The 12,991-nt window shown below is 41.5% G+C and overlaps 1 protein-coding gene across 5 annotated transcripts in view; it reads left to right on the top strand.

The window, feature by feature from the left end:
• LOC138800535 (uncharacterized) overlaps positions 1-12,991 on the top strand; it is a 127,190-nt gene that overhangs the window by 90,360 nt on the left and 23,839 nt on the right. For all 5 annotated transcript variants that reach the window (XR_011364473.1, XM_069982282.1, XM_069982281.1 and 2 more), the window contains exons 18-19: positions 1,397-1,476; positions 4,233-4,285. Coding sequence is in view for 4 of the 5 variants with exons in the window: in XM_069982282.1 (XP_069838383.1) it covers positions 1,397-1,476; positions 4,233-4,285 (133 nt within the window). In the remaining variant the exon portion in view is untranslated. The remainder of the gene's footprint in view (positions 1-1,396; positions 1,477-4,232; positions 4,286-12,991) is intronic.

Raw genomic sequence — 12,991 nt, 5'->3', positions numbered from 1 at the left:
CTCCTCCAAATCTTCCAAAACTGGCCACTAGCCCGACAGTACAGCAACCCACCCTCTAAGCCGTGTGTAAACAACTGGCCCAAAAACTGTGTGAATCAGTGTTCCTCTTGCTCTTGTACAGCCATAACATCATCCATCATGGCCTGAAAGGTTTTCTTGAGGAGGCATAGGATGCGGATGGTGGCACTGACTATACGGTCTTCAGCGCTGACCATATTAGTGGCGTATCAGAAGCAGCGCAACATGACACATATGTCCTGCATGGAGGCCTACTTTTTGGTGGCCTGATGTTGTTGGCAGACTCTGCAGTATATGTAATGTGGAGCTCCACCTTGTGGGTACATCACATGAGGTAGTGGGTGGGAAGGACAAAGTTACTCTAGAACGCAGACAGGTGAGCAGCAGCAGGGTGAGAATGTCTAAAATGCGCAAACACTGCCTGCACATAATTTCCAAGGGTAAAACAAGTAAATGTGTGGTAAGTGGTTTAGATAAATGGCTGTGACCCCCCCCCCCCCCCAGGTTGTACCTTCCCTGGTATGCAGACATTCTCCTTGTAGGTAAATCAACCCCAGTAGGTAGTATTTTTTTTATGTAGGTAATCCCCCTTCTTATGGCCGTAATGCTGCCTCTGGTGACTGCAGTGGCTGGCAGGTCAAGGGCTAGGGGCAGCACCCAATGACTAAGTCCCATTACCCCCCTCCTCTAAGGAGCAGGGGGCCCCAGCTGATGCCAGCTTGTCACTCTAGCTCAGGATTCCTTGGTCCGTTGGTGGGCCAGTCCGAGCCTGTCTCTCGGAATTTGCCCAGAGCCCGGAGTGCCCCTTAGAATATTTATAACACATAGATAGCAGCAGCGTCACTCACCAACTTGGAACTTTTATTTCAGGTCAGGTAACAAACAGGACATGGTGCAATCCAATAAAATAGATACGATTGTTTCACGCTACCTGCGCTTCATCAGGCCCACACATCATTACGTCAGCTGGTGCAGCTTAAATACGCCAGCATGAGCTCTACAAGATACAGTGTGTTACAGAAAAAGTAAAAAAGTACAAAATTGTATCACCAGTAAAACACCTAACCGATATTAATAATATACATACTAGATTTTTTTGCCGATCATCTCCGCTTATATTAGCCCAGACCATTTCCAAGCCCAATGCAAATTCCACCTGCCTCAGCGCCTTAATGTAAGGTATAGGGTGCCTCCGCTCACGTGCCGTTCCCGAAGCTGTATTCATAACAAAGAAGCTGGGGACCAGACATGGAAATCGGCGGGGGTACTGAGGTATTCTGTGGATAGGGGACAAGTTCATTTTCCCTGGACAATCTCTTTAAAAAATATTAGAAATCTTATTCCTCACAATGTTTTTCTTATTCTCTTTTCTGTCAAGAAATGAAAGAGCCGCATGGAGGAGCAGTCAGCGATGTATCATCCACCAAGACCTTTGCTGCTGGAGACAAGATGGCAGAGGTAAAGAAAACTGACCGGCATGCTCATGTAAGGACTGATTTATTAAAGGACAACTCCCACGAAAGAAATTTTTTGCTTATTTAACACACATTACAAAGTTATATAACTTTGTAATGTGGTTAAATACCCGGTCTGGCCCCCTTCCCCCACTTTCGGGCCCTGATTGGCTGAGCTTGCTGGAAGCCATGTGATGCGCTCCAGCCAATGAAAAGGCTGCCGGTGCGCAAGGGCACTGGCAGCCTTTTCCATCCCCTGGACCCAGAAGTCAGAGACATCGCTGGACAGTGGCGACGGAGAGGCGGACAGCGGGCGAATCGAGTGGCGATCGCCACCGGAGGGATGGTGAGTATGGTGTCTGTGGTTTTTTTGGGGGGGAGGGGTCCCGCGGGAGTTGTCCTTTAAATGCAACCTGTCACCAATTTCATACTGCCCAACCCACTCGAGCGACAAAGAGAAATTGTAGGTTTAAAAAGCTGCTGGGACCCAGATAGAGAGTCACCAGGGTGCATCCTACTGCCTGCCCTGTACGCCTTCAAGAATGTGTATGTCCCTAGGAGTATATAGAGAGAGATGCATCACTGAAGGCTGACGGGTAGCGGAGGACTGACTCCATGACTACTTACCCCCAGGCCCAGGTCCTGAGCATTTCAGAGTAAATTATGTTGTCCAGGTAGCTGAGGTGTAAGCAGCATGAAACAGGTGACAGCAAGGGGTATATCACTGTATATAAGAAGATGTATAACTTAATAATAATAATAATATAAAAGTACATATATAATTATATACAGGATATACCCAGGTTATACCAGCTGTACATATATCACTATATACAGGAGATCCCCAGGTTATACCAGTGGTACATATATAATTATATACAGGAGATACCTAGGTTATACCAGCTGTACATATATAATTATATACAGTATATACCCAGGTTATACCAGCTGTACATATATATAATTACATACAGGAGATACCCAGGTTATACCAGCTGTACATATATAATTATATACAGTATATACCCAGGTTATACCAGCTGTACATATATAATTATATACAGGAGATACCTAGGTTATACCAGCTGTACATATATAATTATATACAGTATATACCCAGGTTATACCAGCTGTACATATATAATTATATACAGGATATACCCAGGTTATACCAGCTGTACATATATAATTATATACAGGAGATACCCAGGTTATACCAGCTGTACATATATAATTATATACAGTATATACTCAGGTTATACCAGCTGTACATATATAATTATATACAGGAGATACCCAGGTTATACCAGCTGTACATATATAATTATATACAGGAGATACCCAGGTTATACCAGCTGTACATATATAATTATATACAGGAGATACCCAGGTTATACCAGCTGTACATATATAATTATATACAGGATATACCCAGGTTATACCAGCTGTACATATATAATTATATACAGGATATACCCAGGTTATACCAGCTGTACATATATCACTATATACAGGAGATCCCCAGGTTATACCAGTGGTACATATATAATTATATACAGGAGATACCTAGGTTATACCAGCTGTACATATATAATTATATACAGTATATACCCAGGTTATACCAGCTGTACATATATAATTATATACAGTATATACCCAGGTTATACCAGCTGTACATATATAATTATATACAGGAGATACCTAGGTTATACCAGCTGTACATATATAATTATATACAGTATATACCCAGGTTATACCAGCTGTACATATATAATTATATACAGGATATACCCAGGTTATACCAGCTGTACATATATAATTATATACAGGAGATACCCAGGTTATACCAGCTGTACATATATAATTATATACAGTATATACTCAGGTTATACCAGCTGTACATATATAATTATATACAGGAGATACCCAGGTTATACCAGCTGTACATATATAATTATATACAGGAGATACCCAGGTTATACCAGCTGTACATATATAATTATATACAGGAGATACCCAGGTTATACCAGCTGTACATATATAATTATATACAGGATATACCCAGGTTATACCAGCTGTACATATATCACTATATACAGGAGATCCCCAGGTTATACCAGCGGTACATATATAATTATATACAGGAGATACCTAGGTTATACCAGCTGTACATATATAATTATATACAGTATATACCCAGGTTATACCAGCTGTACATATATAATTATATACAGGAGATACCCAGGTTATACCAGCTGTACATATATAATTATATACAGGATATACCCAGGTTATACCAGCTGTACATATATCACTATATACAGGAGATCCCCAGGTTATACCAGCGGTACATATATAATTATATACAGGAGATACCTAGGTTATACCAGCTGTACATATATAATTATATACAGTATATACCCAGGTTATACCAGCTGTACATATATAATTATATACAGTATATACCCAGGTTATACCAGCTGTACATATATAATTATATACAGGAGATACCCAGGTTATACCAGCTGTACATGTATAATTACAGTATATACAGGAGACCCCCAGGTTACTTGTCTCCATCTTGCTGTTGTGCAGACTGCTGATAGTGTATATGGGCTCATCCTCCTAACAGGAAGTTACCATCATAGTTATAAGCTTCATTATGGGTTAACTGTGATAGTGACCTCACTATTCTGCATATATAATAAATGTTGTATTATTGTGTATTATCCATTTTCTGGTATTTTCCCTCTTTTTTAGGCCATAGAGCAGCCTGATGTAGAACCACAATGCATTAGTGACAAGAAATACAGGTAAGGCAGGAGAAAGCATTAAAGCTACTTCCCACACATAATTTAGTTTTTTGGGGTGATAAAACATTGACAAAAAAAAGAAAAAAAGCTCTATCTTACAGCCATCATTTTCTCAATGAGTTCTGTTAAAGTCAACGGTAAAATAGTTGAGTTTTTTGTTGACACATTTATTATATGGCCTCAAAAAGGCTTTTTTATGTCAATATATCTGCCAAAATGTGGCGCGTTTTTGCCCCTTGTTTTGCAATGTTTTTAAGCCATGGCTTAACATCACAGGAAAAGGCCAAAAAAGACCAAAAATGTTGTGAAAAAAATTCCCAAAACAGCCAGAGAAAGGAAAACTGTTTGTTTTTTTTTTTTTTTTTGTTTGTTTTTTTGGTGGTTGTTTTTTTTTAACTAATTTTTTTTTGAAAATTTCAAACAGTTTATACATAGACAAACAAAGCTAATATGGCCTAAATATCGGCGTAGAAGAAAAGACGGAGGGGGGGGGGGGGACCTATGATTTCTATCCTTCAGCATCCGAAGCACAAGAATCCCATGGAGACCATATGGACTCAAACCTTGTAAGACTAATATTCAACATAGATGTAAATTTTTCCCAAAGATCTCAACTCCTTCAGCCAAGACGTTAAGCAATCCAAGAAGGAAGGGGATGTGCGTTTCCAGTTTCTGACGGTCAGGGACTTGGCTTCGGTGAGGAGCCCTAACAATAGTTTGGTGGGCTTCTTTCCCATCCCCTTATTGGAAACATTAAGAAGGCAGACTGCTGGTTCCTTAGGTATCTTCTTCTAGAGAACCACCAAAGATAAGTCACAAACCTCTCTCCAGAATCCCAGTATTAGCGGGCAGTCCCACAAGATATGCAACTGGGTACCCACCACACCCAAACACCGCCAACACAGTGGTGAAATACTATTGTTAGCTTATGCAGGAGCTCTGGTGTATGATACCAGAACATCAGCACTTTGTAGGGCATTTCCATGTATATGGTGTATATCGAGGAGGTTGGCGTCCTATTCCACACCACGCTCCAGCATTCCGGAGAAAGCTGCCATCTAAACACTGCTTCCCATTTATCCATATATGCATTTCTAACCTGGGCCCCCTCTACCGGAGACAGAAGGATACGATAGATATCCGATATTAGGCCTTTAGTAGATGTACCTGCTCTGGCTAGCTGTTCAAAAGCTGTGGGTAGATGTCCAAGTAGCATGAGATGATGCTACTTAGCCAGACGAGGTAGCTTTAAACCCCCCGATCTCAGAGTGCCTTTCAGAGTTCTGCCGCACGTTTAGCTAGACAAGTTGACTCCAATATCTGTGAACCTCCCATTCACATCCAAAGGAATTAAGTAAGTAGATGGCAATGTGCTAGTAAAAAAACATTTATTGTATATCCAATGCGTATCGGGGAACAACATAACCCCCCTTCCTCAGGGATGAATGAAGGGTAAATCAGAGAGTTTGTGGGTACGTATAAGCTAACGAAACTTGTTCGATAGTTTAGCCTGGTCAGCTGGTACAGGTCTCTCCGTAACCGAGTGCCTGTCCATAGACTCGGAGAAGAAGAGATTAAAGTGTACCTGTCGTTATAACTTTCAAAATCTGAATCAACAGTAGATGTGATATAAAGCAAGTTTGCAATATACATTCATTTATTTTTTGTTTTTATCATCCTGTAAAACAAAGGTGAACTTACCAGAAATCCAGGTCCAGTCTCCTGAAGGCAGCTATATAACAGCTATGGGAATGTAGAAAGGCAAATCAGCTCACCATGTGTGCAATAGTCAGTGGTGCTGGTCCTCAATTACGTCTGGAGCAGGTGGAAGGAAACAGAGATCCGGGCCATTTTCCGGTGGCAATAGGTAAAAAGTGGAAGTCCACAGCTCCAAGTAAAATGTAAAGTCTTTATTTAGAAATCCTCTTAAAATCCAAACATAACAATAAAAAACACGCCGACGCGTTTCAGGACACTGGTCCCTTAATCATGATTAAGGGACCAGTGTCCTGAAACGCGTCGGCGTGTTTTTTATTGTTATGTTTGGATTTAAAGAGGATTTCTAAATAAAGACTTTACATTTTACTTGGAGCTGTGGACTTCCACTTTTTACCTATATAACAGCTATACTTACTGTATCCAGGTCCAATCTCATGAAGGCAGCTATATAATAGCTATACTTACTGTATCCAGGTCCAGTCTCCTGAAGGCAGCTATATAACAGCTATACTTACTGTATCCAGGCCCAGTCTCCTGAATGCAGCTATATAACAGCTATACCTACTGTATCCATGTCCAGTCACCTGAAGGCAGCTATATAACAGCTATACTTACTGTATCCAGGTCCAGTCTCCTGAAGGCAGCTATATAACAGCTATACTTACTGTATCCAGGCCCAGTCTCCTGAAGGCAGCTATATAACACTTATACTTACTGTATCCAGGTCCAGTCTCCTGAAGGCAGCTATATAACAGCTATACTTACTATATCCAGGCCCAGTCTCCTGAAGGCAGCTATATAACAGCTATACTTACTGTATCCAGGCCCAGTCACCTGAAGGCAGCTATATAACACCTATACTTACTGTATCCAGGTTCAGTCTCCTGAAGGCAGCTACATAACATCTATACTTACTGTATCCAGGTCCAGTCTCCTGAAGGCTGCTATATAACAGCTATACTTACTGTATCCATGTCCAGTCTCCTGAAGGCTGCTATATAACAGCTATACGTACTATATCCAGGTCCAGTCTCCTGAAGGCAGCTATATAACAGTTATACTTACTGTATCCAGGTCCAGTCTCCTGAAGGCAGCTATATAACAGCTATACTTACTATATCCAGGCCCAGTCTCCTAAAGGCAGCTATATAACAGCTATACTTACTGTATCCAGGCCCAGTCACCTGAAGGCAGCTATATAACACCTATACTTACTGTATCCAGGTTCAGTCTCCTGAAGGCAGCTACATAACATCTATACTTACTGTATCCAGGTCCAGTCTCCTGAAGGCTGCTATATAACAGCTATACTTACTGTATCCATGTCCAGTCTCCTGAAGGCTGCTATATAACAGCTATACTTACTGTATCCAGGTCATGTCTCCTGAAGGCAGCTATATAACAGTTATACTTACTGTATCCAGGTCCAGTCTCCTGAAGGCAGCTATATAACAGTTATACTTACTGTATCCAGGTCCAGTCTCCTGATGGCAGCTATATAACAGCTATACTTACTGTATCCAGGTCCAGTCTCCTGAAGGCAGCTATATAACAGTTATACTTACTGTATCCAGGTTCAGTCTCCTGAAGGCAGCTATATAACAGCTATACTTACTATATCCAGGTCCAGTCTCCTGAAGGCAGCTATATAACAGCTATACTTACTGTATCCAGGTCCAGTCTCCTGAAGGCAGCTATATAACACTTATACTTACTGTATCCAGGTCCAGTCTCCTGAAGGCAGCTATATAACAGCTATACTTACTGTATCCAGGTCCAGTCTCCTGATGGCTGCTATATAACATCTATACTTACTGTATCCAGGTCCAGTCTCCTGATGGCAGATTTTCTGACTTGTGCTGGTTGAAAACAACAGACTAAACCCAGGAATTCCGGCCAGTACAGAGAGTCACGTCACAATGTGTCCATCAATCACATGACCGCCTTCTCTCTGTGAGCGCTCAGATGACCTGGGATACACAGGACTTCCTGTTCTCTGACTGTTTCCTGTTTTTTTTGAGAAAAAAAGAGAGTCAGAACACAGGATTTACTGTTTACTGTCTGTAGGTAAATGAGGCCCAATGTTTTTGCCTTTGTTGCTGACAAGTAACATTATGGCTCAGTTGTTGTCCTGACATTGTGTGAAATTTGATGCTCATTTTTGGCTTCTCTGGTCCCCAGACTTATCAGGTGTCAGACAGCATGGCATTACATCTGCCTAACCCCCCCCCCCCCCCCCTTCGTCCTTTCATATGTGTAAATACTGAGCAGTACGTTAAGGAAATGGTTACCAAATGGCACCAATATGGAGTTGTCACTAGTACTATCGACCTTGTTACCAGCCTGCAATGTCTGCACTGCCCTACAGAATATTGAGCCAATGAGCCATGAAAGCCTTGTGTTTTCATTGTTCTTACTCCATGTATGAGCGCCTATCTAGCAGGCTCTCTTTGAGCCATGGGTCATGTACCAGTATGTCACCATCTCAGTCCCCCAATGAACTCCTAAGGATGTTAAGGCGTTGGGAGTCAGTACATCTTTGGTGATGTATGTAATATATTGTTTTCTGTATTTATGTTGGTATTTCTTTGCCCGCAGACTTGGTTGGTCTGTATCCACTAACCTATTTTTGTCATTATATGATACTGCTATATATATTGTATAGAGAGGTAGACTGTATTTAGTGAGACAGTCATTCCACCATTATCAGTGTAGGGCTGTATAGGAGTCTGAGTAGAAGGCTCTGGGCCAGGTTGGGGCTCTTACAGGGACATTGACAGCAATTGGGATGGGGTCAGTGTGAGGGACCCCTGGGTAGATACAATATTGGTTTTCTTCGCCCACCTCCCCTTTCTGACCAGCACAATGATACTATATTTATCTCAAAACAGAAATGTGAAGGATGAGGCACTCACCAGTCCATGAATATTTCTTGATTTTATTGCATATATCCACAGGTGGTTTAGGACGCGGTCAGAAAATAGTGAACGGGCGACAGCCTGTTTCGCGTGATGACGTTCACGCTTCCTCTCGGCCCTGACGTCACCTCGTAACCTTGCCCTTTTAAACAACGTGCTCATTAACATCAACACACATAAAAAATATCATTAAAAACAAAAAGGTACAAGTACGTTTCTTATCTAAGCTGCAAGTACACTATATTTACATATTTCTAGTTTGTTTTGTATCCATGCAGATCCGAGCGATCATTTAACCCTAGAGGTCCCAACGTATCCATTTTAATAATTAACTCTGTTTCTCTTTTAAGCAACTTCTCATTTCTACTGCCCCCTACCGGTGAGTTCTTCTCATGCCATAGTCCCATAAAGCACAGTTCAGACGTATCCCCACCATGGACTCCTCGCATGTGTGCAATTACTTTTGGGCAACCCTTACCTGTCCGAATGGACCTTACATGTTCAGCATACCGCTGGCAGAGTGGTCTAATAGTTTTCCCGATATAATAAAAACTGCAACTACATATTAATGCGTACACTACATATGAGGTGCGGCAAGTCATATAATCATGAACCTGCCATTGTACACTTCCCAATCTTATCTGTGCCACGTCATTGAACTGATTACAATAGTTACATCTGCCACACTTATGATTTCCTTTAAGACCACTTCTATCTAAGCACATTTTACTTCTTTCTTCTTTATGCGGTTTAAATCGCCCCCTTACCAACTCATTACGGATAGTTTTACATTTTCTAAATGCCACAAGGGGTTTCTTCACTGCCTGTTCTCTCAGGGCCTCATCCCCCTCCAACATCTTCCAATTTCTAGTTATTGCCGTGCGTATTACATTATTCATAGGACCATGTTTGAACACAAACGCAAACCGGTCAATTTTTTTCTGTCTTGGTTTGCTCCTTTGAATTAATACTTCACGGTCTAGGGATCTTGCTTTCCTTCTGGCCTTCTCAATAATTTCCTTGGGATAGCCCCGGTCCAATAATCTTTTACTCAGGTCCTCTGCCTGCTGTTCAAAAATCTCATTTACGTTATTAATACGGCGGAGCCGTACAAACTGACCATACGGGACCGCCTGTTTTACTGACTGTGGGTGATAACTATTATATTCCAGTAGTGTATTAGTTGCTGTTGCTTTAAGATAGCCACTTACTGTTAATTCCCCTTCAGATAACTGCAGATGAACGTCCAGAAAATCTAACTCATTTTTACCATAATTCGCTGTGAATGACATACTGAACCGGTTAATATTCATATAGGCCACAAATTGATTAAACTCATCCTCTGACCCAGACCACACCAACAACACGTCATCTATATATCTCATGTATAGTGCTATCTTGGATATATAGGGGTTATGTGTACTGAACACGATCTCTTCTGCCCATCGCAGTTCCAGCACGCTGACAATACCATTGGTCAGCGAACTGGAACGAACTCTAGTAGTTCACAAATGAAAGATGAGAATTTTTCATCACTATTGCCATTTTTTAGCAATTAATGCTGTACAGCCTGTACACCTGCATCCTGCGGGAAGCGGGTGTATAGACTCTCGACATCAATACTGGCCATTGTCATACCTTCTACCCAAACAAATTCATCCAATATCTTCAATAGATCTTTCGTATTACGTAAAAATGTGGGTACATTCTGTAATAGGGGGCGTAGGACCCAGTCCAAATATTTTAAGACTGCCTCGGTAACTGATCCCCGACCTGCTACTATCTGGCGCCCCAGAGGACGCTCGACAGATTTGTGGATCTTCGGGATCCAATACCAGTAGGGTTTACATGGAAACTCCACTACCAATTTCTCAGCAAATTTCTTGGACATCAGTCCTTGTTCAACCCCCTTACGTAATAGTGATCTTAACTTATTTAGGTAATCATGTGTGGGGTCTTTGGTTAACTTTTCATACATGTTGCCATCCTGTAGTTGGCGCATAGCCTCTTCTACGTAATAATGGAAGAGTTTGTGCTCCATCACAACGCGTTCCAGTTCGCTGACCAATGGTATTGTCAGCGGGCTGGAACTGCGATGGGCACACCAGATTTATATTTAGCGGAACTTGAAGAAGAGATCGTGTTCAGTACACATAACCCCTATATATCCAAGATAGCACTATACATGAGATATATAGATGACGTGTTGTTGGTGTGGTCTGGGTCAGAGGATGAGTTTAATCAATTTGTGGCCTATATGAATATTAACCGGGTCAGTATGTCATTCACAGCGAATTATGGTAAAAATGAGTTAGATTTTCTGGACGTTCATCTGCAGTTATCTGAAGGGGAATTAACAGTAAGTGGCTATCGTAAAGCAACAGCAACTAATACACTACTGGAATATAATAGTTATCACCCACAGTCAGTAAAACAGGCGGTCCCGTATGGTCAGTTTGTACAGCTCCGCCGTATTAATAACGTAAATGAGATTTTTGAACAGCAGGCAGAGGACCTGAGTAAAAGATTATTGGACTGGGGCTATCCCAAGGAAATTATTGAGAAGGCCAGAAGGAAAGCAAGATCCCTAGACCGTGAAGTATTAATTCATAGGAGCAAACCAAGACTGAAAAAAATTGACCGGTTTGTGTTCAAACATGGTCCTATGAATAATGTAATACGCACGGCAATAAATAGAAATTGGAAGATGTTGGAGGGGGATGAGGCCCTGAGAGAACAGGCAGTGAAGAAACCCCTGGTGGCATTTAGAAAATGTAAAACTATCCGTAATGAGTTGGTAAGGGGGCGCTTTAAACCGCATAAAGAAGAAAGAAGTAAAATGTGCTTAGATAGAAGTGATCTTAAAGGAAATCATAAATGCGGCAGATGTAACTATTGTAATCAGTTTAATGACGTGGCACAGATAAGATTGGGAAGTGTACAATGGCAGGTTCATGATTATATGACTTGCCGCACCTCATATGTAGTGTACGCATTAATATGTAGTTGCGGTTTTTATTATATCGGGAAAACTATTAGACCACTCTGCCAGCGGTATGCTGAACATGTAAGGTCCATTCGGACAGGTAAGGGTTGCCCGAAAGTAATTGCACACATGCGAGGAGTCCATGGTGGGGATACGTCTGAACTGTGCTTTATGGGACTATGGCATGAGAAGAACTCACCGGTAGGGGGCAGTAGAAATGAGAAGTTGCTTAAAAGAGAAACAGAGTTAATTATTAAAATGGATACGTTGGGACCTCTAGGGTTAAATGATCGCTCGGATCTGCATGGATACAAAACAAACTAGAAATATGTAAATATAGTGTACTTGCAGCTTAGATAAGAAACGTACTTGTACCTTTTTGTTTTTAATGATATTTTTTATGTGTGTTGATGTTAATGAGCACGTTGTTTAAAAGGCAAGGTTACGAGGTGACGTCAGGGCCGAGAGGAAGCGTGAACGTCATCACGCGAAACAGGCTGTCGCCCGTTCACTATTTTCTGACCGCGTCCTAAACCACCTGTGGATATATGCAATAAAATCAAGAAATATTCATGGACTGGTGAGTGCCTCATCCTTCACATTTCTGTTTTGAGACAGCATTGTTTTTTGCTTGCTGATTGAGTGTGTTTATATGTTATTAGACACAATATAGGTTAGACAACGCCAACATGTTTAGTAGACACAATAGGGAATGACGAGCTGATCAGAGGGTCCAACTGTAGTATCCCACAACGTGTTTTTCTTCTCTTCTTACACCTTGGTAAGACTGTATCACTCATGTGTCACAGGTTAGGACAGGTTGGTGGCTGTTTCTTACTCCAACCACTAGATGTCACACTCTCACAGCACAGCTGCAGATAACACAAGGTCTAGCTGCACACACACTTCTCTTTTACGGTAACTATTCCCTTTAGTTAGTGCCTGGCTACAAGCCAGGCAGGACATGTATATAGTTGTTCCTACAACTAGATACCCAACCACTATGGGTAACTAGACAAGATCCCTAGAGAAAACCAGAGACAAGAGAGTCTTCACCCTTGCCTACTGCAAGGACAGATTAAC

This window comes from Dendropsophus ebraccatus, chromosome 9 (genome assembly GCF_027789765.1).
Source record: "Dendropsophus ebraccatus isolate aDenEbr1 chromosome 9, aDenEbr1.pat, whole genome shotgun sequence".
NCBI classification, from domain to species: Eukaryota; Metazoa; Chordata; class Amphibia; order Anura; family Hylidae; genus Dendropsophus; species Dendropsophus ebraccatus.
This window is presented reverse-complemented; position numbering and strand designations above follow the sequence as displayed.